This window comes from Oryzias latipes, chromosome 13, assembly GCF_002234675.1.
Source record: "Oryzias latipes chromosome 13, ASM223467v1".
Taxonomy (NCBI): domain Eukaryota; kingdom Metazoa; phylum Chordata; class Actinopteri; order Beloniformes; family Adrianichthyidae; genus Oryzias; species Oryzias latipes.
Window position 1 is genome coordinate 26,771,046 of NC_019871.2, and position 27,624 is coordinate 26,798,669.

Sequence of the window (27,624 nt, forward strand, 5' to 3'; positions counted from 1 at the left end):
CGTGTCATCCCTACCATGACAAAGGTGGATAAAGGTGAAGAGGATTTCATAGAATCCATGGACACCAGTGAAGATCACAAATCATTGAAGAAAAAAGGTTCAGAGCACTGTCTAGTGGGTCTAGATGACCCAACTCCCAATGTTAAAGTGCCTAGGATAGCACAAGGGTTAAAGCTGCACTCACACCCAACGCAATTCTCGTGCAAGGAGCAGCCAGTTTCAAAGTTAAGTCAATGGTACAGATGCGATCTGAGGTCCTGCGGCTTGATTTGGCTGGCGCGGCAGAGCCAGAGTTCAAATATTTGAACTTTGGCGAGGTTGCCGCATTCCAACGAGACACATCTAATATGGTGGATCAATTCCAACTGTTCTCTTCCTTAACTGTCCAGGGCGTCCTGGCTACTGTTGGGCCAAAGTAGGGTACTCCCTGGTCAGTCTGTCGCAGGGCCCAAGAAGCTGGAGCAATCGTGCTCGCTACGTCAGCTCCCGGAAGGGGAGCTGGCGGCCAGATCGAGAGACACTGCAGCTTCTTCTGGCCTTCTGAATTTTGTGATTATTTTTTTGTCATCGAGACAAAAATAAAAGAAAGGTATCGTAATTTTATTCTTGTTTTTACTTTATCCCTTTCAGGTTAATGCGGGACAGCAAGTCCTCAAACTGGGTCACAGAGACACGGAACACAGCGGGAGCCGGTTGTCATTCAGACCCAGCTCCGCAGCAGGAGTGAAGCTCACCATACCGAAGAAAACTGAACCCAGACATAGAGACATGATTACAGATGGTTTGAAGAGCTCTTCAATATAAATAAGCCTGATCTCCGAACATCATCCACGTCTCCCATGCATTGTAAATAAGATATGCAGACACTGCTCCATGTGTCTGCATCACACTTAAAACATTTGGAAGTAGCTCCTTTCACTCGCTCCTGGGCCGCTCTGAACACTTTTTTGGACAGGCAGCGCGCAGTGGCGAAAGAGGGGAGGCCATTTGCTGCGTGAATCACATTCGGTGTGAATGCATCTGTTGTAAGGAGCAAGCTGGATGGACCAAAACAGCTGACAGGAGACTGGTTAATGACAAATTATGGAGAGCTTTAAAGCTGGGCTCAGAGCTTGGAGCTGGGCTGAGAGCTTGGAGCCCTGGTGAGAGCTTGGAGCTGTGATGAGAGCTTGGAGCTGGGCTGAGAGCTTTGAGCCCTGATGAGAGCTTGGAGCTGTGATGAGAGCTTGGAGCTGGGCTGAGAGCTTGGAGCCATGATGAGAGCTTGGAGCTGTGATGAGAGCTTGGAGCTGGGCTGAGAGCTCTGACCTGGGCTCAGAGCTTGGAGCCCTGATGAGAGCTTGGAGCTGTGATGAGAGCTTGGAGCTGGGCTGAGAGCTTGGAGCCATGATGAGAGCTTGGAGCTGTGATGAGAGCTTGGAGCTGGGCTGAGAGCTCTGAGCTGGGCTCAGAGCTTGGAGCCCTGATGAGAGCTTGGAGCTGTGATGAGAGCTTGGAGCTGGGCTGAGAGCTTTGAGCCCTGATGAGAGCTTGGAGCTGTGATGAGAGCTTGGAGCTTGGCTCAGTGCTTTTCAGCTGGCCTGAGAGCTGAGAGCTGGGCTGAGAGCTTGGAGCTGGGCTGAGAGCTTTGAGCTGGGCTGAGAGCTTGGAGCTGTGGAGACAGCCAGACCGGCATATGGGCAGGCAGAATCAATCATAGGTTCGTGGGTCAAAATATTTACAAGAGGGGGGCAAAGAGGTGGGTTGGCTTTAAGTGTTTCTCTTGTTTGTACTTTGTTGTTTTTTGTTGTTTGTTTGTTTTTTGTTTTTTTGTAGGGAGGGGGTTGGGCTTTGAGCTGCAACGTACGAAAAGCACTTTTTATAAAAAGAAAAAAATGAAGAGGAAAGTAGCTCCAGCTGAGAAGGGGGCGGAGCAAAAGAGACACAGAACCAGAGTCAGGGATCCCAGCAGCAGCATAACCTTAGCTATGCTACTTGTTTCACAGGAAATTAACTCACCAACACAAAGTAGTACTAAGTAATAACATCAATACTAACACATAAAACTTAAACCAAATTTGATTACATTTCAATCCAAAGTATGTTAAATAACAGTTATTTAACAAAATGTGTTTGCTGAACTGGAGCAGCTACTCTGTCACAGGTGTGGGTGGAGGTACTTGAGGACTCCTAAATCCTCCAACTTCTTTAAGACTCTGGCTTCATGACTAATGTCGTGTGGAGACTTCTGAAAAGACAGAAAAAGACTTTTAAACTGGTGCAAATCAAAAGTCTGTAGACAGTTCAAGTTGACTTCACATACCATCATTGCTTTCATGGTATTATGGTCAAAGTAATGTATGGGATGTTGCTGGTCTCTCTTTGGGGGGTAACCAAATCCAGCTAGGTGGACCACATCACAGTAATTGAGAGCCACAAACACAGCAAGGAACCCTGTGGTGGGATGAAAGTTCTTCTGCAAGAAACAGCAGAGGACAGCAGGTTCATGAAGAATCCCTAAATTGTAAAGACTGAAAGTTGTAAAGACTTTTCCACCTTAACCCGTAGGAACTCATGGTGACATCAGTGAGAGAGAAAAATATGAGAAACGCATTCAGTGATTTACTTGGTTTAAGGTGTATTCTACAATTTTTAATGTTTTAGGGTTCTTATGCGTTAATTTATGTTTCATATGTCATATTTCTTATCTTACTGACCCGATGACTGCAGTTTTCAATATGGCTCAAGCTTCAAAATACAAAAGCAGAGAATGGCCTATCTTTTTTTTCCCCATTTTCTCGTGATAACATCTGACACCACATTATCACAAGAAAACAAATTTTGTTTTGTCGTGATAACAAGATAACGAGGAATATACTGTAGTGTCATTTTTCACACTGAGACACCAATAAGTGATCTGTATTAGGTTTTCTTTATTTGGTGCTTACTATAGGCCTTAACCAACAGCTTGCCCAATAACTTTGAACAACAGTAAAAGAAATGGCCCCCAAAAAATAAAAAAATAAAAAACTTTTGGGTGGGCAACCAAAGTGGTTGATTTTACATTAAATAGCCCTTTACTGATAAAACCACAGATTAAATGGTTTGCCTTTGGATGCTTAACACTCAGCCTCAGTATTCAGAGGTAGTGAGTGAAAGCCGTTTTAATGAAATAAAAAAAATTAAATGAGAATACAAAACAGTCTTGAAAAAGAAAGTACGTCTTTTCATCAATGGACTAACTTGCCCAACCCTAGAAAAAAATATAAAAGGACAGAACATTTTAAAGGAAAAAAAGGCTAATTTTTATAACTGTTTTTCCTAAACCATAATAAAAGATGGCTCAGAAGAAACCCTCACCTTATTCCCAAGCAGTTGCTTTCTAGTCTGATGCATAAAGAATGGGTCCAACACTCTCACTTTACTTCTGTCCACCAGCCAGAGTAGAGGAGGGGGCCTCCAAAAGCCTCTTCTATCCTTAAAGGACAGCATAGAAACAAAATGTATTGTATTTTGAAAGGCATGAAGTGTGGCTGGAGACCTTAGTTGCTTGGGTGGAGGACTACCACGAAGCAAAACCTGGGTTTGCTTCCCAAGATGTGCAATGAGATAAAAAAGAAAAAAAAAAAATCAGTGTGGGTCCGTAGCCAAGACCCTTTGCTTAAATGCCTATCTGGGTCTCCTTGCTCCTTGAAAACGCCCTGTGTGTATCTGATTTGCTGTTCCGACACCAATGGGTTAAGGTGAACAACAACATTTTGACTGGCAGAACATTGTAATGGTGACTACTTAAATGAGCTATTCTACCAAAAGCTGCAACTGAAGCTATGATTTTTACACTAAATCTGCAAACTACAAAGTAATAACCTGATAAAACACAAATTTTTCAAACGCTATAAAGATGCCTACAATGAAAAATGCATTCATCTCTGTGGCACTGAAGGTATTTGTTCCTTTGGATGATATGTTAGCCTGGCTGAGAGCGGGTCCAAAAAAAATTCAAACAGGTGGAAATGATTATACTGTATTCTCTTTTATTTCTTACCCTCTTCTCATCATAAAGGATCTCTTTAAGCCAGCGAAGATCATTTGTTTTAAAAGGCACTAAGACCATCAGTGTGTCCTCTTCATTGTGCAACCCAGGGTTGTAGGTTGCCGACTCAGGGTAGAAGATCCTCATGGTGGTCTTGTTTCCTACGTCCTTCTCAAAGCCCCTAACAGGAGCATCATTTAACCTGTGAGCAACAGAATAACATATGACAATTGGACTGTATTTTTTCACTTTTAAACACAGTGGTCTAAAGACAATAACCTATCATCCAAATTTCGCTGTCATCTCTTGGTTATCTTGTTAGGCTTTCTTTTCTGCAGGGATGTTAGCTTGATTATTTTTTTCCTGTGTGTCTCTGGGCCTTTAAAAAATTAGCATGCCTCTAGATGCCAATAAAAACCAAAAAAATAACCCCAAGAGAATGACATCAATAAAATAAAGTTGACTGTGTTACTTGAATTTTACTGAGAGGTTCAGAACACATCTCTGAAATTAATTAGCTTGATCTGATTTTTCAATTTTTAATATTAAATCTAGTAACTTCTATCTTATGGGTGGGTGTTGACCTATACATATTTTACTCAAGAACATGCAAAAATACATATATATTTTTGTTAGCAATAGAACTTTAATCCAAATTTTAACTTTAATCCAAACACATTATAATGTTGATGATATTTACAGCAGCTGCCCTGCCATGTGCACAGTGAGATTCTGAACTCCGAAGGATCCTACCATTTGTTGACTGGAATTCTTCAGCAGGGATCAGGTTAGGAAATGCCTGAGTTTGTTTATTTTGCTTTTCAGCACCTATTCTGGACACATGAGCATCCCCTGAGGCTCACATGATTGGGAGAGGAGGTGGCTTTCAGTGTGTTTGCTGAAATCCACTAACAATGTTAATTTTGGCTATAACTGATGCTAAAGTTATTTTACATAACTGTGTCAACATCGACCCTAAAACCAGAGCATTTTTAAATTAGAAATGGAAAAAAAAATGTTGAAATCAAGGTTCCAGAAAAAGTCAGCCTTGATGAAGTAAATACATTTTAAGTGAATATTTTCTGCAATTAAAAACTCAAACGGGTCGGTGCCGACCCCAACACAAGACTATGGAAACATCTGTACCCATCATGCTATTTGCTGTAGTAGGTCAAGGATGTTCAGTTGTGAAGTTCATCATGTCTTAATGTGTCAACAACCCTTGTTTTTATGCGACAACCATGTTTGAAAATAACGTGTGGCTACATACCTGGATTTGTAGACATTTGAAATTTAAACATAATATTTATGTCAAAAATCTTGTTTGTTTGGATGTGTTTCTGTATGCGAGAGTCTCTATGTGTGCAGAATGGTGTGTGAGACTGTGGACATGGGGGCCCAATTATGCAAATATTGCAGGACAAGAGCCACATGACCGCACACACGTACACGCACTTGCAGTTTCATTTTGGGATGCTTTAGAGGCTTCTTTCATCCTACAAAGAATGCCTTTTAACTATAGGCGGAAGCTGGAGTCCCTGTAAAAAACAGACTGTTGCAAGCAGGAGTACATGCAAATTCCACACAAAAGGGTCGTTCTTGCTGTAAAATGTTAAATCATACAGTTGTCAGTGGTTAGCACTCTTCTCTGACAGCAAGAAGGTTTGAATCCCAGCTAGGACCTTTCTGCGTGGAGCTTGTACTGTATATTCTCCCTGTGCAAGCCTGGGTTTTATCATGGCCCTCTAGAGTCCTTCCACAGTACAAAAACATGCTTCAAAGGTTCACTGGTTACTCTAAAGTAGTAACAAAAGATGAATAAACCAAACAATGTTTTTAATGGTTTTAAATTTCTTAAAAATATAGATGATATTTTGTTCCAATGTATCCAATCCTATTGCTGTAGGTACGACATTATCACAAATGCAGTACTTTTTGTTTCAAACAAACATGGTTGCAAAACTATTTCAATTGTTCCTGTTTTCCTTGTGCAATATTGTTATGAAAGCACTTTTAAACATTTTAACTTGGCACTTCATGCCATAAACGTTACTGACCCCTGATCTAAAATGTCCCTGGACGTTCTTGTGTGCATGTGTGTAGGAATGATTGCGTGGCTTGCAACAGACTGGCAAATTGTTAACAGTGTACCGCACCACAATGTTTTCAAACAATTGTTAATGATAGTTTTGAAGACCAAAATGATTAATTTACCAGAGGCAACACCATAGGTTGAGGTATTTACAAAATTGTTAACTGTACAGCTTTAGTTTTTTCACTGCACATTCTGACCTATGTACATAGAATTACCGTATTACGGTTTACGGATATACTTAGAAAATGTTTAAAATTAACCCTTGTATTATGCAAAAAACAAAACAAAACCATTGATTGTGTTGCGGATGATTTTGTCCCGTACCGTGAAAATCCACTCAAAACAAACAAAAAACTGTTTAAACCAACTACACCTTTTTTTGGATCATATAGACATTTAAAAAAAGAGGCGAAACAGTACATTTTTACTTCCTCCTCCTGGTATCTCTCAGAAATACCCTTCCATATTTCCAGTGTAGCTAGATTTTGCATCACAGGCAGCTCACATTTTGACGCCATGCTTGTTGGCTATGTGTTGTCTGAAAGGACATCACCCACTTAATGTAACAAAAAGCTCATCTACAGTAACCAGGATTGTACAACAAAAGTAGAATTTTAAACCATTCGTCCCATACATCTCAAATAGCTGCTAGTTTGTCACTTTCACATTGTCTAGCTCTGGTTTTATGGTTGTGGATCATAACATTGTCCTCAGACTCTCAAACTTTTTATAAACTTTCTGAAGTTCATTTTTTATGTCTTGGTTTAGTTTAGTTTATTAATTTATAATGAAAGACTAGAAATACATTAAGATTAAAAAGCAAAGATGCTTGCATGTAGCTTAATAGCTCATTTCCATCTACTCTTTTTACAAAACAAATACATTATGGTTAAAAACTATAAATAAATGTGTCATTTTAAAAAAGCTTTTTTTAAAGGTCAAAGGTCAAGGAGATGACAAGAAAAAAAACTAATTGAAAGTCCCACCTCCACTCACACATGGGTCTCTGGCAGTCAAAATATACTTAACTGTACATCAAAGAGGCAAATTTATTTTTGGATTATTAGAGCTACTTACCCATGTAAAAATGTCTGGGTCAAATTTACGCGAATACCTCTGTTTTCAGAATCTGAACAGGCATTCCACTAAACGTCTAGATTTTAGACACTAGCTGAGTGTGAGGAAAGTCACCAAATTTCATGAAGAAATAAAAATTGATCAACTAGTACTTTGGTCATCACAAAACCCGAAATTTGTCAAATTGACCCTTTGCATTACATAAGGGTTAAAAAATTATATAAAATATAATAAAGTGAATATTGGACATTAGCGCTCACAGACAGGTTGGCTTACCTTATGACCACATCGTATTTATTAATGACATTTCCCAAGGAGGTGTGTTTGATGGCAAAGCTATTGCCCACCACTACACATGTTTTGCATTCAAGTCTGTGAAGAGAAGGCAATAAGAAGCTATTAACATTTCTAGGAAGTAGACATTTAACTGTCAAGTTAAACTTGCATCAAGATAAACTCACAAGGTTATTTCCCAGTGTTACATAAACGCGACATGCCTCCAATGTCCTGCAGTCATAAAATAATAAACTTACTCTTCAATGTGGGCTGGCATGTCATAATTTGCAGTTGCAGCAAGAACCTTAAGTAGCATCAGCTCTAAAAATACAAGAGTTAAAACAAATCAAAATATTGCATTTATAGCCTCATATCAAACAGGAAGCTGCATTGTGCTTCATCTTGTAAATCCAACTGTTTAAAATATCAGTTGCTAAATCCATCCATCCACTTGGTTAACCTGCTGAACCCCTTTTGGGGTCCATGGGTTGATGGAGCCAACCCAGCCAATGCAGCAACGGCTGGGTCCATCCTGAACAGGTCGCCAGTCTGTGGCAGAGGTGAACAACCACACACACACTCACACCTATAGGGGACAATTTAGAACCAATAAAGGGCCTATATGCTTTTCTAATCTAATCTAGCCACAGGGGTTGCAATCTAGCCACAGGGGTTGCAAGCCAGTTGCCTCTGTGCCGGTCCCAAGCCCGGATAAATAGAGAGGGTTGCGTCAGGAAGGGCATCCGGCGTAAAAATTGCCAAAATAACCATGCGAATCATCCACAACACTTTTGACATACCGGATCGGTCGAGGCCCGGGTTAACAACGACCGCCACCGATGCTGTTAACCTACAGGGTGTCGGTGGAAATTTGACTACTGTTGGTCGAAGAAAGAGGGGAGGCAGAAGGGTCCGTGGCCAGAGAGAGAAAGGAAAAGGCAGGAACATAGGTTTGAGAATAGGGACTCTTAACGTTGGCACAATGACAGGGAAAGGCAGAGAGCTGGCAGACATGATGGAGAGAAGGAAGGTAGATGTACTGTGTGTGCAGGAGACAAGGTGGAAGGGCAGCAAGGCACGTAGTATTGGAGGAGGATACAAACTGTTCTATCATGGTGTTGATAGGAAGAGAAACGGGGTAGGTGTGATTCTGAAGGGGGAGTTTGTAAACAGTGTTCTAGAGGTGAAAAGAGTCTCAGACAGGATGATGAGCCTAAAGTTAGAAATTGAAGGGGTGATGGTGAATGTAGTCAGTGGGTATGCGCCACAGGTTGGCTGTGAGTTAGAAGTGAAGGAGAGATTCTGGAGTGAGTTGGATGAGGTCATCGAGAGTATCCCCAGAGGAGAGAGAGTTGTTATTGGAGCAGACTTTAATGGGCATGTTGGTGAGGGCAACAGAGGTGATGAGGCGGTGATGGGCAGGTTTGGTGTGAAGGAAAGGAATCTGGAGGGACAGATGGTGGTGGACTTTGCGAAGAGGATGGAAATGGCTGTAGTCAACACTTACTTCCAGAAGAGAGAGGAACATAGAGTGACATACAGAAGTGGAGGTAGGAGTACTCAGGTGGACTACATCCTATGTAGACGAGGTCATTTGAGAGAGGTTAATGACTGCAAAGTGGTGGTAGGAGAGAGTGTAGCCAGACAGCACCGCATGGTGGTGTGTAAGATGACTCTGGAGGTCAAGAAGAAGAAGAGAGGGAAAACAGAAAAGAAGACCAAGTGGTGGAAGCTACAGAATGAAGAAACTTGTGAGGAATTTAGGCAGAAGTTGAGACAGGTCCTGGGTGGTCAGGATGAGCTTCCAGATGACTGGGAAACTACAGCAGAGATTATCAGGGAAACAGGTAGGAAAGTGCTAGGTGTGTCATCTGGAAAGAGGAAAGACGGTAAAGAGACTTGGTGGTGGAATGAGGAAGTACAGGAATGCGTCCAGAGGAAGAGGTTGGCTAAAAGGAAGTGGGATGTAGAAAGGACTGAGGAAGGTAGACAGGAGTACAAGGAAGCGCAGCGTAGAGTGAAGAGAGAGGTGGCAAAGGCCAAACAGAAAGCTTACGATGAACTATATGACAGGTTAGACACAAAGGAAGGAGAAAAGGACTTGTTCAGGCTAGCCAGACAGAGAGACAGAGATGGGAAGGACGTGCAACAGATAAGGGTGATTAAGGACAGAGACGGAAAGGTGCTAACAACCCAGGAGAGTGTACAGAAAAGATGGAAGGAGTATTTTGAGGAGCTGATGAACGTGGAAAATGACAGGGAAAGAAGGGAGGAAGATGTGGTTGTTGTGGAGCAGGAAGTAGCAGAGATTGGAAAGGATGAGGTTAGGAAGGCTCTGAAAAGGATGAAGAGCGGAAAGGCCGTTGGTCCTGATGACGTACCTGTGGAGGTATGGAAGTGCTTAGGAGAGACAGCAGTGGAATTTCTAACGAGGTTGTTCAATAGGATTCTAGAGAGTGAGAAGATGCCTGAGGAATGGAGGAGAAGCGTTCTGGTTCCGATCTTTAAGAACAAGGGTGACACGCAGAACTGCAGCAACTATAGAGGAATAAAGTTGATGAGCCACACAATGAAGCTGTGGGAAAGAGTAGTGGAAGCCAGGCTTAGGAAGAAGGTGGAGATCTGTGAGCAGCAGTATGGTTTCATGCCCCGTAAGAGCACCACTGATGCCATTTTTGCTTTGAGAATGTTGATGGAAAAGTACAGAGAAGGTCAGAAGGAGCTGCATTGTGTGTTCGTAGATTTAGAGAAGGCGTATGACAGGGTGCCGAGGGAGGAGCTGTGGTACTGTATGAGGTCGTCTGGAGTGGCAGAGAAGTATGTCAGAGTAGTTCAGGACATGTATGAGAGAAGTATGACGGTGGTGAGATGTGCTGTAGGTCAGACAGAGGAGTTCAAGGTGGAGGTGGGACTACACCAAGGATCAGCTTTGAGTCCTTTTTTGTTTGCTATGCTGATGGACAGGCTGACAGACGAGGTAAGACAGGAATCTCCCTGGACAATGATGTTTGCGGATGACATTGTAATCTGCAGTGAGAGTAGAGAGCAGGTGGAGGAACAGCTAGAGAGGTGGAGGTTTGCTCTGGAAAGAAGAGGCATGAAGGTCAGTCGTAGTAAGACAGAATACATGTGTCTGAACGAGAGGGATCAAGGTAGAAGCGTTAGGTTACAGGGGGCTGAGGTGAAGAAGGTGCAGGAGTTTAAGTACTTGGGGTCAACAGTTCAGTGTGATGGGGAGTGTGGAAAAGAGGTGAAGAGGCGAGTGCAGGCAGGTTGGAGCGGGTGGAGGAAAGTGTCAGGAGTGTTGTGTGACAGAAGAGTGTCAGCAAGACTCAAAGGAAAGGTGTACAAGACAGTGGTGAGACCAGCTCTGCTCTATGGGTTAGAGACGGTAGCAGTGAGACAGAGACAAGAGGCTGAGATGGAGGTAGCGGAGATGAAGATGTTGAGGTTCTCCTTAGGAGTGACCAGGTTAGACAGGATAAGGAACGAGTACATCAGAGGGACGGCTCATGTTGCCTGTGTTAGCGACAAAGTCAGAGAAGCCAGACTGAGATGGTTTGGACATGTTCAGAGGAGGGATAGTGGATATATTGGTAGAAGGATGTTGGAGATGGAGCTGCCTGGCAGGAGGGCAAGAGGACGGCCAAAGAGGAGATACATGGATGTCTTGACAGAGGACATGAAGTTGGCTAATGTTAGGGTAGAAGATGTTCATGATAGAGTGAGGTGGAAAAGGATGATTCGCTGTGGCGACCCCTGATGGGAAAAGCCGAAAGAGAAAGAAGAAGATGCTTTTCTAAAGCCGTTAAGAATATACATATTATATGATATTACATACTTTTGGCACACTTAAAAATGACATTTTAATGTACAATAAGTTATTTTCGCGAGCCCTTTTCTACCCGGAAGTAGGACGACTCGATCTTTGAGGCTCCGCCTTTCTCTCCTTGAAACTTTATTGATTTGTATAGCGCCTTTTATTTTGGTTAAAAACACAAAGCACTTGACATAAAAGCAGATAAAATGTTATAAAATATGAATTTATTTAAAACAGAAAACACAGGACAATCACACACAGATGGGACCCCTCCCTCACCAGATTCCTCCCTCCACCCACCAAGTTCCTCCAGTAGAACCCAGAACAAAAACAAAGAACTGCAGCATAAAGAAAAGGTCTGGCTTGGTACTGATGACAGGAAACAATATCATGAGGATCCATTTATTCCAAGGCCCAGAGCGACCACTAGGGTCATTACCACAGCGCCCGCCCAACATAGAGCAGCCTAGGGCCCACTCCATGGCTATTAGACCACAGAGCGGGACCCCAGCCGGCCCAGTGAGAACGAACACTGCAAAAACAGTACCCCCTGCAGGCGAAGCCGGTAGTGCCCCAGAACAATGGATCCCCAAGAGTACGAAAGACTGGAGTACGAAACATCCAAATAAAAATTATAATTTAAAAAAAAATATTGAAAATAATATAAGATATATCAATATTAGCAAATTAAAGAAAAATAAATAAATAAATAAAAAGAAAATTTTAAAAATAAATACAAATTAAAAAAAGAAAATTTGTAAAATGATTAAAATGTAACCTTAAATATCATAAATATAATAACAATAAAAGGGGAGTATATTAAAAACCTAAAAATCATGATAATAGTCCTTTTACAATTAAAAAATAAATAAATGAATAAAATAAAAAATATATATTAAGTAGAGAAAATAGATAAATCAATATATAGATAATGAGTAAAATAATTAAGCATTTACCAAAGTCATGATTAAAGCCAGAATACAAAGATGGGTCTTGAGCCTCTTCTTAAAAACCTCCATAGAATCTGCGGACCTGAGGTTCTCCTACAGGCTGTTCCACAGGCGAGGACCGTTATGGTGGTACGAAGCCTCATCGTGTGTTTTGGTCCTCACCTTAGGAACAACTAAGAGGCCCGTGCCAGACAACCTCAGGGTCCGTGAGGGCTCATACTTTAAAATAACATCATTTAAATAAGAAGGCCGAAGACCATTAAAACATTCATAAACCATTCAAAGAATGTTAAGACCAATCCTGAAACGGACTGGGAGCCAATGCAGTGATTTTAAAATGGGTGTAATGCAGGGATGGGCAAACCACGACCCGCGAGCTGGATCCGGTTCCCGCCTCCATGGTTGGTCCGGCCCACTGAACAATATCAGAGACCCATGTTTTTTATTTTTATCTGGCCACACGATCAAGAATTGCATAGAACGTGACATTTTATTCCACCCTTCTGCAGTCTGTACTCCAACCTGAAACCCTCTAAAAATCCCTGTCAAATAGAACAGAAGAGCGTCTTTCCCTTTCCTTTCTACGTCGCAGTGTATCTTTCCCAGTTTAGCTCATTCTTTTAGAGCGATTATGCTGTTTTTTTTAAACAGCGCATGCTCTTCTGTGTCCTGATTAGCTGGAGACCTTGTCAATCAATCTTCTCAGTCCGTGCTGTGTCTCCTGTACAGAAACGCGGAGCTCTTCATATCTACAGAAATCTGTGATCGATCAGATCTTTGTTTTCAAGATCCTGGACCTAATTTCTATGAAGGTTTGAGAATTTAGACAAGAGAAAAGGGTGAAAATGTTCATGTCTGTCTGAGAAGAGTGTATAAAATGTGCAGTGAGGAGTTTTACTGCCTTAAAACATCTGTAATCCGATTCGGTGGATTTCACCAATCACTTTTTATGTCTTCTGCTGCAGCTTCACATATATCTGTGTTATCTTTTCACCAGTACAGAGTTCCCTCGTTTATTTCAGGTTGCAGTTCTTTAAAGACCTATTTTTGCCGATTTTTACACATTTTTAGGCATTTTTCTGATGATGGAGGACATATATGAAGAAAATTAAGCATAAAATTACATTCCTAAGTGTCTCTTTATTTAGATCAGGGGTCACCAACCCTGTGCCCGCGGGTGCATGAGCACCCCTTGTGGTGCCCGCAGGTTATGCACCCAAATTTATTTATTTATCTATTTATTTTTTAATTGAAGCAAATATTTAACAAACAATCACGGCATGTCTGTCAATGAAAACAATATCAATTCTGAGATAAAGGTAGACATAAAAAAAATATTAAAACAAAGATAACTAAAAAAATAATCAATAAAAATAAGGGTCAATTACAAAAGTTTAAATAGATCAAATAAATTACACAATGTCTGGGCATTCTTATGACTCATGTAATGCAAAGATTTAGAGAATAGGTTGAGACTGTTGAGTAATCCATTATTGTGAGATTTCACCTTTAAGAATTTACAACCATGAATAAAATGCTTTGAAATTACTATCAGTACATTAATCAGAAAAGTCCAAATTTTGGCAATTAATTGTAATCGATTTTTAATTGTATTCCAATTTAAAGGGTTAATGATGATATTTTTGGATTTCAGCCAATTATGAAAAGAGGACCAAAACTTTTTTACATGAAAACATTCAAAGAAAAGATGTTCCACAGTTTCTACATCATTTCCACAAAAGACACAAAGATCACTATCCCAATTAAAGTGATAATGTTAAAAATGATTGGAATGGTAAATATCATTTAACGGGAATAGCACTGCTCAAATAGCAAATCAATTTATTGTGGGGATTTGGGGGTTAGCCCCGCCTTCAGCTTTTAAGACTCATGGGAAGTGGGGACTCTCGGTTGTGTTAAATCGCTCACCATAAGTGAGGGAGCTGTGAGTAGAAGTGATATTAATGTTATTTGGCTGGTGGTGGGTGTTCTCAAAATAAACGGACAGATACGACTGTCCGCTAGCTTATGTGAGTGTTGTTCTCAACAAACCGGGGTTGTGCTTTGCATGGGGCACGGGTAGCAGGTTTGGACATGTCAAGTGTGGCCGCAACTAAGTATGAGGCTAGTGAATTAAAACTCGGGCTCAACGGTTCTTGCCTGGTTAGCAGGGGGTGGTGATTCAGTGCTTGCTATTAATTGATGAACACACAGGACTAAAGACGCACACAGGGACAAAGACACACACACAGGACCAAAGACGCACACAGGACAAAAGACACACACATGACATCACACAAAGGACCAGAGACACACATAGGACCAGAGACACACATAGGACCAGAGACACACACAGGACTAAAGACACACACATGACCAAAGACTCACACAGGACCAAAGACTCACACAGGACCAAAGACACACACAGGACATCACACACAGGACCAGAGACACACACAGGACCAAAGACTCACACAGGACAAAAGACGCACACAGGACCAAAGACACACACAGGACCAGAGACACACACAGGACCAAAGACTCACACAGGACCTAAGACTCAGACAGGACCAAAGACACACACAGGACCAGAGACACGCACAGCACCAAAGACACACAAAGGACCAGAGACACACATAGGACCAGAGACACACATAGGACCAGAGACACACACAGGACCAAAGACACACACAGGACATCACACACAGGACCAGAGACACACACAGGACCAAAGACTCACACAGGACAAAAGACGCACACAGGACCAAAGACACACACAGGACCAGAGACACACACAGGACCAAAGACTCACACAGGACCTAAGACTCAGACAGGACCAAAGACACACACAGGACCAGAGACACGCACAGCACCAAAGACACACAAAGGACCAGAGACACACATAGGACCAGAGACACACATAGGACCAGAGACACACACAGGACTAAAGATAAACACAGGACCAAAGACTCACACAGAACCAAAGATACAAACAGGACCAAAGACACACACAGGACATCACACACAGGACCAGAGACACACAAAGGACTAAAGACACAGACAGGACCAGAGACACACACAGGACCAAAGACACACAGGACCAAAGACGCACACAGGACATCACACACCGGACCAGAGACACACAGGACCAGAGACACACACAGAACATCACACACAGGACCAGAGACACACACAGGACCAAAGACACACACAGGACCAAAGACACACAGGACCAGAGACACACACAGAACATCACACACCAAGCAGAAATGAACTTATTGCTAAAAATGATGTCAGGACTTCAGCTCTAAGAAAATGACAAAAGAGCAAAGAAAACTGAATAATTTGATTTATTATTTCTAAGTATTAATATTTCCTGGATTTGTTTGTTCATATTTTCATAATTTTGACAAAATATATTTATTATTCTGGATTAATATTCCTGTCTGATTTTATTCACATTTATGTTTAAAAAGGTAAGGTTAAGGTAAAGTTTTAAAGGTTTAAAAGTTTAGCTTTAGTGTGTTCAATAAATGTTTATCTTGTTCGGCCCGCAACCTAAAGTGTGTTTTGGATTTAGGCCCCGTCTGCAACTGAGTTTGACCCCCCTGGCGCCCTTCATACCACTTAGTGCCCATGAAATAGCCTTCAGTCTCAAAAAGGTTGGTGACCCCTGATTTAGATTGTTGTGAATCCGGAGCAAACCAAAATGTTTTATTAATTTCTGTTCTTTAATCCCATTAAATAATATACATTGGTGGGGGATTTTGTTCTATAAAGAGCATTATCGGATATTAATTTGCAGAAGCAACCATCTGACGTTAAGTTCTGACAATGCACACTTGGTCTGTCATTATCCCTTACAAAAAAAACATTTTCATGGTTTCTTTACAGCCTAGGGCCCAACAGTGACTCAAAACTCACAAACTCGTTTTTGCAACTGGAAAGGCAACTTTGGACCGACACGTTTTAAATGACATACTATTACTCAGTCACTACATGACAACCTTTAACAAATGCTCATAAAGAAATCTAAAACAAAAAACAAAGTATTAAAACTTTTTGTCAAGCAGGGAAACACCCCTTCAGAAACTGAATTAATCATAAAAAGGATTTTAAAAAAACGATCACAGTTATTTTTAGAACGTGACGAAATAAACGAGGGAACTCTATACTGGTGAAAAGATAACACAGATATATGCGTAGCTGCAGCAGAAGACATAGACATTTGCTTTTTTTCATTATTACTGAATGAGAAACAGACGTGTTTCATTTTTAGCGCAAACTGTGAGGCGTGTGAGGAGCTGCAGCGCTCTAAGTCTCAGCGGGAAAAAGACGGGAGAGGATCCACTATTTATTGTTTTTTCTTTTTAATGTATTTGTATATTATTTCCTGACTTTTTGTCGTTGAAAATCACAGTTATTTGGTCATTTTTTTTATTTCATAAACTGTGTTATTTATTTCATTAAAAGGATCATGAATTTATTAAACTTTATTATAGGGCTTTACAATAAAAGAAAGATAAAAGAAGTTTAAAGAAAAAGAGTCATTGTGGCTCTCACAAGAAAAAGTTTGGAGACTCCGCTCTAGCATCCATGTGGTGTTGGAAGATTTGTTGTTTTTCATTCTTCCTATCATTCAAACACAATATGAAGACAACATTTCTCTAAGTTTTACACGAGGTACATCAAGCTGTTGGTGCAATTGGCTCTAAAATGAAAACAAAAGTTTGAACCTAAAAACTGTTTTAAAATATAATTTTCAATCCAAAGGTTTTCATCCAGATTCCATGTTATTTCTTCCTCACTCCACGCACCTGCTCCTGGTCCGGCCCTTCTATCTATTAGAACCCTATGTGGCCCGCGAGTCAAAATAATTGCCCATCCCTGGTGTAATGTGTTCCTGCCACCATGTCCTTGTCAAAACCCGTGCTGCTGAGTTCTGCAGAAGTTGTAAGTTTAAAAGCAACTTTTTAGGCAAGCCAGAGAGGAGGGAATTACAATAATCTAAACGATTTAAAATAAAAGCGTGCATAAGCACCTCTGTGCTGGCAAGAGAGAGAAACAAGCGGACTCTGGCAATGTTTTAAGATGATAAAATCGTGTTTTCACAACGTTTCTGATGTGAGGAATAAAAGTCAGCTCATAGTGAAAAGGTACGCCCAGGTTTCTCACACATTGAGAAGGTTTAAAATGTATATAGATATGGTATATATAGTAGGATCTTGAACCAGTGCCTTCTTGCCATGAGACAAGAGCCCTAAACACTACACCATCATGCTGCCCTGCTGATAAAGTGTTAAACCCAATTTAATCATAAAAACTTAGTGTTTTGCAAAGCCAGAAATATGACATAAGCTAAAGAAATCAACATACCACTTCCTGTAGGGCCATATGGTAAATGCAGCTGGGACACATACTCCTTCCAGAAAAAATCTTCCAATGTCAGAAAAAGCTTTGTCGTTTTGTTGATTCTAAAAGAGAAAAGTCGGATCAAGATCAGATAAAACCACAAAGTACAAAGCTTTGTTGAAAGAATATGATAATACTTGGAGAAGAGCGGGGTAAAGCAACGTAAGCTCTGGGCAAATATCACTCATTATCAATACTTTGATTGTTTTTCTTTCATTTTTGTTTTCTGTTAGTCAGATGGTCCATAGCAGACAATAAACTGCTTTCTCAATTTTATCACTGCATTATCAGATATTAATTTGCGGAAACAACCCTCTGACGTTAAGTTCTGACAATGCACACTTTGTCTGTCATTATCCCTTACAAAACAACCATTTTTATGGTTTCTTTACAGCCTAGGGCCCAACTGGTTCACATTAGAGCGACTCAAAACTCACAAACCAGTTTTTGCAAGTGGAAAGGCAACTTTGGACCGACATGTTTTAAATTGCAAAGTATTACTCAGTCACTACATGACAACCTTTAACTAATGCTAATAAAGAAACCTTAAACAAAAAAGTATTAAAACTTTTTGCCAAGCAGGGAAACACCCCTTCAGAAAAAGAATTATTCATAAAAAGGACAGTAAAATTGCTTTATCATTTTAGACATGAGTCTATTTAATTGTTTAATAGAATAAAATAAACTTTAAAGGTTTCTTTTGGACAGATTACTTGGACTTACAATTGACCAGAAATTCTCCCCTGAGTTTATTTGGGTTGCTGTACAATTTGTGTTTTGTTTTAGCAAAAAGCTCTGGGCAAAGAAGGGCTGCTATGTCATACACGGTTTAAAGTTTTTGTTAATGTCTATTTTTTTTTATCCCATTACAGTTTTTTATCCCATTCAATGACATACACTGGTAGGTGATTTTTGTCTTAAAAATGTTCTTGTATTAACAAAAAAATCAGATGAGCAGGAAGTTAAAGTTGAAAAGCCACAATTTGTCCGTGTCACAGACATGATCTGTGTTCATTTTATTCTAGTACGCCTGTCTGTTTTGTTCTTCCTACTTTCCTTATCCACACACATTACAGACCAAAACGTAGGGGAAGTAATGAATAATAAACCAGTATTAACTTTTTAAACACTTTATTGCAGCTCATCTTATAGTTTTCATAAGCAGGTGGGGTTGGTGCCAAGCCTGTTATTTAAATCTAGACATTAAAATCAAATATGAATGGCATCAACATAGCAGCTGGTGTTTCTGATAAATGTTTTTTATCTACCTTTTATTTGCAAATGTTTTAAGCTCTATGTGAAAAAACGCTGCAGTTAAATGAATCAAACCAGGTTTTCAAGTCTTTTTCACAGAATTTACAGTGCTTTCATCTTTTGAGTATGCTCAAATTCTTTGTCATCTTTCACATTCTGTTCCATGTGTCAAAAAAAGGCAGACAAACAGTCACTCACTTAAAGTTCAGACTCTTCCATCCCTTCAGGCTTTCCCAGGGATTGCACTGCGACTGGTGTATGTGCAGATCTCTGCTGGCATGGGGTTTGCTGTAAAAATCCATCATCAATGGTACACAATTATTCTAAGTTTTGAAATGCTGCAAAAAAAAAAAAAAACGTGTAGTTTTTTTGTTGTGTGTATGTACCTTTCAAGTGATGCAATCAAATAGTTGCATGTAAGACCAGTAAAAGTGAGAAGCAAACTAACTTGAAGAAAGATAAGTAAGTGACCTGGAGGCATACAGTTTGAGAGACAAACAAATGTTAGTTTAGGAATACATTTATATAGAAATATACATATATTTTTAAAAAGTTAAGCAGTTAATTTTGTGATCTACTAGTTCTAAATTAATAAGAAAACAGCTCAAGAAGTTGCTGAAAACGTTAAAATTTACACTATAGCATAAAACCAGTTTTTCTATGTTCATAGAGCAACAGACAATTTGTCATTTTTAAGTTGTGCAATTAATAAATTGAACTGGTTTAAAAATGCAGTTAATAGAAAACACCAAGAATAATCACTAGGCAAGATATAGACTATTTTCTTTTCTTAATTATGTTTATTACAACATACTTGGTAACTTTTCATATTTTTTGATGAAAATTCGTTTTCTTTGTTAGCCGCTCAGTTTTAATTTATTACAGAAGCAGCTCTAGTAGGTTGTTGAAAACGTTAAAAAGAATATTAATACAGGCAGCCATTTATTATCATTTACTGTTTTAAGTAGAAAAAGTATTTTTAAAATGTCATGCAAATCAGAAAAATAGAACTTAACTCATTAAAAATTCTATTTGAAATGAATGAATTGAAAGCAAAGTCTAGATTCACCATCTTACATTGGAAAAAAAAAACATTGAATAATATGTAGCTGTTAAATTGCCTTTACTGTTATATGTTCCAGAACTGTCAAATAAATAAATCGAGGAATCACAAATTGAAGAAATAATAAAATCATAAAAATGTTTTACTGTTACACAAGTTAGCATTTTTGATTTCTCAGATATTTTAGTTTTGTATTTTAGTTGAGTTTTGTAATGGGAATATTGTAATTTACCTCAGAATAACCTAAAGTTTGATTGAATAAGAAAAGCTACAACAAAGACACACAGGCATGCAAGTCAGATGTGTGTCAAAAGCATATTACAAAGTTGTTGTTTTTTTAAATCCCAATTTTAAAGGTGAAAGAAAAATCTATTTATCTTACGCAATTTTGTGATCCGGGTCATCTTCACTATCCTTTTTGTCCTTGAATGTTAACTCACCACAGGTGGCTAGTTTTGACAGACAGTGAGCTGTTAGTCCAAGCCCTCAAAACATTTGACACACCCCCAGAAATGCAGGTAAAACCTTCACAGACATGTACTCGCATTTAGAGGAAAAAATTCTGTCGTACATGAACTAAGGCTGAAGTTCAAAGATTTTTTTTTTTTTTTGAAAGCTGACACTTAAATTTACAACTGTATTTACATTGATCGTGGATACACAAATAATAAGGGTTAAAAAAAACTAGTTAAAAATAGTTAAAGGGTTGTGAGGGCAGAACCCGCAAATCCTGACTATGATTAAAAATAACACTAAATCAGTAAAAAATAGAAAGAACACTGTTTCAGAAATCTTCATACCATATGCATATCAAGTATCAAAAATATATGCAGATTATTTTTTCATTTGAACAATCATGAATATAATTTGACTTAACACTATTTCTGAAATCATCAATGCAGATCAAGTATGAAAAGTTAAAAGTATGTGCAAATTATTTTTCATTAGAAAAAAATCATAAATCAATGTTTGGAGCAAGTGAAGTTATCGAATTAGAGATAAATCACTTTAACCATCTTCAATAATTGATTAAGCAATTGTATTATAATTACAAGCTAATGCTGTGAAATAAAAAAGGGTTCATATTCTGTCGATTGTCCAATGTTGTCAATTCCATCTTCTGCTGATTGACAGCCGTCCTTCTGGATTTAGAAGGAGTTTATAAGTTTTCTTCACTGTAAGGTCTCCAGACTTAGATTAGGGTCTTTGTCATTTAGCAGCTGTTATCTGCGCAGCTCAAAGTTGAGGTCAAAACGTCTGCAGGTTAGAACTCTCTGCGGAAAACCATTGTCACAGTTGACTTTTAAGGATAGTGCAAATCCCAGGCACCATATTTCTTGAAACTATATTTGGCTCTTTGATGTATTACTGCATTTGTTAGCTCAGACGTCCGTGATCAAACACTTCTCTAAGTCCTTCATGTTGTTGACAACCAGTACCTTGGACCGGTCCGGTGGACCAAGGGGTTTAATCCTTTCAGATTTTTCTTTGGTTCATCAGAGCTAGCTTGTGTTTCTGATTCACAAACCTGATGAGGATCGCTGGTTTATCTGTCTAGTTTAGCGAGTGGCAGATCTTGATAGTATTTAGATCCAGGGAAATCCCTTTAGACATGAAAAATGATTCCACTTGGTGTTCCAGAGTCTCCATCCCTCTCAGTTTCAGAAGACATGCTAGCAATGGTAGCACTACTAGCACTAGCAATGCAACTTCCAGCTGCAGTTAGCTTTGCACGAGGTTTGAACTGTAATCCAGTGAGATAGACAATATCCATTGTTGCTTGTTGTTCCACACTATCCAGTCTTTCCTCCAGAATGTCGACCCGGTTCTTGTTGCTTGTTTTGAGCTCGGAGTCTTCAGAACTCTTCCACTAGGTCCATGAGAGAGGTTATCTTAGCCTGGATGTCGTTCACTCGCTCCATGAAAGGATACAACGTAGCTTGGATGTCATTGAGGATTTTTTTTAATGTCATCGCTGTTAAATAGTACATGGAGGATTTTGGTCTTTGTTATATTTGCCAAACCTTCTATCGCTCAAAGAGAGCTTACACTTTTTTTCTCCAGAGTTCATCATTCATCATTCGGCCATGGCTTGAATATTTCCTGGTCAACAGCTTCAGCATAACTACAGAAGCACAGATCCACCCCATAACTGTGATCACTCACCAGTGTCCCTGATTCTAAAAAACAAAACATCAGCATCTTCATCAAGGAGCTGGAGGTTCAATACAGCATTGCTCAGAGACCCTGACTTTATTGACTATGTTGTTTAAAAATGGTCCTTATACTATACTATACTGGTCCTATACTAAAATAACGACCACACAGGAATTTCCCCATGCCTTTTTTGTAGGTTGGGAAAGTGGTCATGACAGGCAAAATAATCTCCTTCTCATCCCATAAAAAAAAGAAAACTCAAAGATAGTGGATTTAGAGCAAAAAAATAAATTGCTAGAAGAAGCTCACAGCAACTTTCCGGATGAACAAAATCTGCAACAAATAAGGAAAGTTAGACTTGAACTAAATGAAATAATTAATCAAAGAACACAGTTTAAATACAGAGATTATGCCAAGAGAAGTTTGATAGCAGTAACAAATCTGGGACATTTTTGGCAAATCAACTCAAACGAAACAAGGAAGCATCTTCATATCTACGGGGAATCAGACTTGAAATATTGGATTGGGCAACTATACATTAGGACTTTAACACTGTCCATATAACCTAACCTGACAGAATCAAATTTAAAAGGATTTATGCTGCAGTAACAGGCAAACATATGCTTTCTATGCAACTGTAATTGTCACTTTAAAAGTTATAATAAATAAATAAATCATGAGTTATTTAACATTAAGCAGTTACAATTTATTTTTCACTCAAGTTTCATGTATAAATTATAACTGGCCCTTTGAGGACAGCCACTAAGCTGATGTGGCCCTCGGTGAAAATGAGTTTGACACCCCTGGCCTAGACCAACGGAATAACAAATTACAAACAACAACAAACAAATTACTGAAGAAGGGTTACACAAGTCACAAACCACCATGCCTAGCAAAATAGCCCAAGGACCATATAGCTTCCCAGAAGAATTTTATAAAGAGTTTTGGTATAGTTTAGTTCCCACTTTGCCTAGAATGACATCAGAAATGAAAATGAACTGAATTAAATGAAAATTTAAATGAAATGAAATGAAAATGAACTCCACTTACATTATTTTACTTCTGAAACTTGTGTGAAATATCTCACATCACCATCCAGCTACCAACCCATATCCCTGAACAATGCAGACCTGAAAATAATCTGCAAAGTTTAGGCAGGAAGGCTGAAGAAGGTAATTTGTACATCCTGACCAAACAGGCTTTATAAAGGGTAGACATTCATCCACTAACATTTGCAAATTAATCAACCTCATAGATTACACAGTTATCAATAACCAAGAAGCAACCATTGTGTCACTGGATGCAGAAAAGACTTTTGATCAGGTTGACTGGAAATTTCTAATGGCCACCTTGATTAAATTTGGCTTTGGACAATCCTTTATTAACTGAATTAAAATATTATACGCCTCTCCTGACGCTCATGTCAGAACAAACAATCAATCATCTTCAAGCTATAACTTTTGAAGAGGGACCAGACAAGGCTGTCCACTTTCACCCTATCTGTTCGCACTCTTTATTGAACCTCTAGCTGCTGCATTTAGGCAAAGCCAAGATATTGAATGCATTCAGAACATAAAATGAACCTTTACGCAGATGATGTTTTATTATTTACTCCAAACACAATCTTCCATTTGCACACCTACCTCCCTAAGTTAATTAATGCCCCTTAGTTTCAAAATACTCCATTAATTGGACTAAGAGCAAAGTTCTGCCAATTAATTGTAAAAATCTAAACCCATCATCTATTAAATTACAAACAGGTAATTTGGTTATATTTTATTCTTCTAGGCTTTCTGATCTATTCAACCCAAACTTCACCCAACTCCTTAAAACTAGGGTTTACGCGTATAAGATGTTGGCAGGGAAAGCATACATGGAGCGCCACAATCAAGTGGCTGGAATAACATACAGAAACATATGTGCAGAATATGGACTGGAAACCCCAAGGTCAAAATGGGAAACACCTCCGGAGGTGGTAGAGAATGAGAGAGCAAAGATCCTGTCCATGGTGTCAGATCCAGACTGACAGGATGGTAAAGGCAAACCAACCAGACATTGTGGTGATGGATAAAGAACAGAGGAAAGCCGTTGTGAATCAGAATCAGAATTCTTTAAAATCATTGTACACAAGAAGCTTATTACAACGAAAATTCCTGATGCTCTCCAGCTGCTTGAGCAAAATAAAATAAAGTGACATACAATAGATAATAGAAAATATGTGGAACTATGGATATATACATTTTTACAACTTACATACATGTATTGCACATAACTTTTTTTTTCTATTGCACTCCCAGACTGTTAAATATTGCACATGATCGGTATATGTTACAGTGTTTATATTTTTTGAGATTCATGTTTTGTTTAGGACGTTGACAGCTCTGGAAAAAAAAGGTTTTTTAGTTTGTTGGTGCAAGCTTTGGGTGTTCTGTACCGCTGGCCTGACGGTAGCAGTTGGAACAGGTGGTGGTTGGGATGGTGGGAGTCTTTGATAATTTGTTTGGCTCTGCTTGTGTAGCGAGAGCTGGCAATGTCCTCTAGGCTGGGCAGGGGGGAGCCGGTGATTTTCTGTGCTGAGTTCATCACCCTCTGCAGCGCTTTCCTGTCCGCGGCTGAGCATCCTGCATACCAGGCTGTGATTCAGTACATCAGGATGCTCTCTATGGTGGCTCTGTAGAAGGTCACCAGAAGCTTCTTGTCTAGGTTGTTCGTCCTAAGTATTCTCAGGAAGTGGACTCGCTGCTGGGCCTTCCGTACTGCCGCCGTGGTGTTTGCATTCCAGGATAGTGACTAGCACACCCATCAGTGGTGGATGTGGCAGTGCCAAGTAATGGAAACATCAGGAAGAAGGAACATGACAAACTGGAGAAATACAAGGGACTCAGAGAAGAACTGGAGAAAGCATGGAAAGTGAAGGTGGCAGAGGTGCCTGTGGTAATTGGCGCACTCAGGGCAGTAACCCCCAAGCTGGAGGAGTGAATACAATAGATGCCTGGAAAGACCTCAGACCTCTCAGTCCAGAAAAGCACAGTGCTAGGAACAGCTAGGATCCTCAAGCTCCCAGGCCTCTGGTAAAGGACCACAAATATCCATTGTTATTTCATTCTGTGACTTTGAATGTTCCAAATTTTGTGGACATGGTCATGTTGCTGTCGCAGATGAATGTGACCTTTTTGCATATTTTTGAATTGCATGTTGACGTTACTGATAATGATCATGAAGTACCTCATAAACCATGAGAGACAAGGAATTACATGTCATACCCGGCCAAACAAGGTCTGCATCAGGTGCTGGGAACCAGATCACCCTGATGGAAAGTGAGATACTGGAACAAGACGGTTATGGACTACATCGCGGGGTTTTCTTAAGAAGACCAGGAAAACGTGAAAACCAAAACGTGAAGGCAAGCCAGGAGAGATTTCATAGTTTTTTTTTCCCTTTTAATAATCTTTGGGACATTCAAAAAAAAATAAAGCAGGGATGAGGGCAAAAATAACATAAAGATATTTTTCGGACTTCAGATCACTTCACCTTCCTTGTGTGTTTGCTTCAAACTGGCACTCCTTCTGCCCATTTCTGTTTCTCTACTCAAACTCTGACCAAACAAAAACTCTCACATAAATAACAGAGGAAAGCCGTTAGTGGTGGATGTGGCAGTGCCAAGTGATGGAAACATCAGGAAGAAGGAACATGAGAAACTGGAGAAATACAAGGGACTCAGAAAGGAAATGGAGAAAGCATGGAAAGTGAAGGTGGCAGAGGTGCCTGTGGTAATTGGAGCACTCGGGGCAGTAACCCCCAAGCTGGAGGAGTGAATACAATAGATGCCTGGAAAGACCTCAGACCTCTCAGTCCAGAAAAGTGCAGTGCTAGGAACAGCTAAGATCCTCAAGCTCCCAGGCCTCTGGTAAAGGACCACAATTATCCATTGTTATTTCATTCTGTGACTTTGAATGTTCCAAATTTTGTGGACATGGTCATGTTGCTGTCGCAGATGAATGTGACCTATTTGCATATTTTTTTAATTGCATGTTGACGCTACTGATAATGATCATGAAGTACCTCATAAACCATGAGAGACAATGAATTACATGTCATACCCGTCCAAACAAGGTCTGCATCAGGTGCTGGGAACCAGATCGCCAGAGAACCAGATGTTTACTTCAAACTGGCACTCCTTCTGCCCATTTCTGTCTCTCTACTCAAACTCTGACTAAACACAAACTCTCACATAAATAAGAGGAAAGCCCTTAGTGGTGGATGTGGCAGTGCCAAGTAATGGAAACATCAGGAAGTAGAAACATGAGAAACTGGAGAAATACAAGGGACTCAGAAAGGAACTGGAGAAAGCATGGAAAGTGAAGTTGAGAGTGGTGACCATGGTAATTGGCGCACTCGGGGCAGTAACCCCTAAGCTGGAGGAGTGGTTACAGCAGTCCCTGGAAAGACTCCAAACTTGCAAAAATGTTAGTAGCTAGGGCTGTTAATTTGAGGTACCCTGGCAATAAATACTGATAAAATGTGTCCAGACCTACGGAGACAAATTTGCCCTTCAAATCTGCGTCACATTGCAAATCCATTATTTCTAGCTGTGTGTCGGCCGACAGATCAGAAGCTTTAACTGTGAAAGGTGAGCGAAAAACAGAAAATTCTCAAACTGCCACAGTAATCCTGCAATCTTGTCTATGTACTGTTTCACGTCCACATCAGGTCTGGTCACACACACATCTCTCAGACAGGGTAAATGAGCAGGGTTGCTACTTGCAAGTTGCGTCTCCCACACCGTCAGCTTCAACTTAAATGCATGTCTGTTGTCAGAAAACTGTGTGACAACTTTTTTACGGCCTTGCAACATTTTGTTTAGATTATTCAAGTGTTCAGTAATATCAAACAAAAATACAAGGACCTGCAGCCATTCCTGAGATTGTAATTCCAACACTGGTTTTCCTTTTTTGTCAATGAACTGTCTGATTTCCTCTCGTAGATCAAATAAATGCCTCACCCCAGTGCCTTGGCTTAACCATCTCACTTCAGTGTGGCTTGGCAGGCTGTGGGTAATGTTGCTGTCGCTGAGAAATGTGGAAAACTGACAATGGTTTGGACCTCTAGCTTTACGGTGCGAACAACCACCTCCATGACGTGGTTCATTTTCAAGGACTTACAACACAATGCCCCCTGGTGCAAAATACAGTCACATGTCCAGAAATGATCTCCTCCAATAAGGGCTTGTACTTTCTCTCTGAACTTTGTCATGACACCCGCTTTCTTTCCAATCATGGATGGTGCACCATCTGTAGCCAGGCTGACAGCACGGGACCAGTCCACTCCAACTCTGTCCAGTGCAGCAACAACAGAGCAGAAAATGTCCTTGGCTGTTGAGGTGTCCATCATGGGCACCAACTCAAGTAACTCTTCAGTAACAGTCAATGTTTCATCAACTTCACGAATAAATATGGCCAGTTGAGCCAAATGTATTTCAATTGGCTGTCTAAAACTGCCGATAGTTCC

General features: G+C 40.0%; 1 protein-coding gene across 1 annotated transcript; it reads right to left on the reverse strand.

Moving 5' to 3' along the window:
* Positions 1-1,931: 1,931 nt before the first annotated feature.
* LOC101171268 (CMP-N-acetylneuraminate-beta-galactosamide-alpha-2,3-sialyltransferase 4-like) lies at positions 1,932-27,504 on the reverse strand. Its single transcript, XM_023961896.1, has 4 exons — positions 27,349-27,504; positions 3,952-4,291; positions 2,303-2,535; positions 1,932-2,227 (listed from the first exon to the last, which is right to left on the reverse strand). The coding sequence occupies exons 1-4, from the start codon at positions 27,502-27,504 to the stop codon at positions 2,138-2,140; spliced, it is 819 nt and encodes a 272-aa protein (XP_023817664.1). The 3' UTR covers positions 1,932-2,137.
* Between the last annotated feature and the right edge of the window lie 120 nt (positions 27,505-27,624).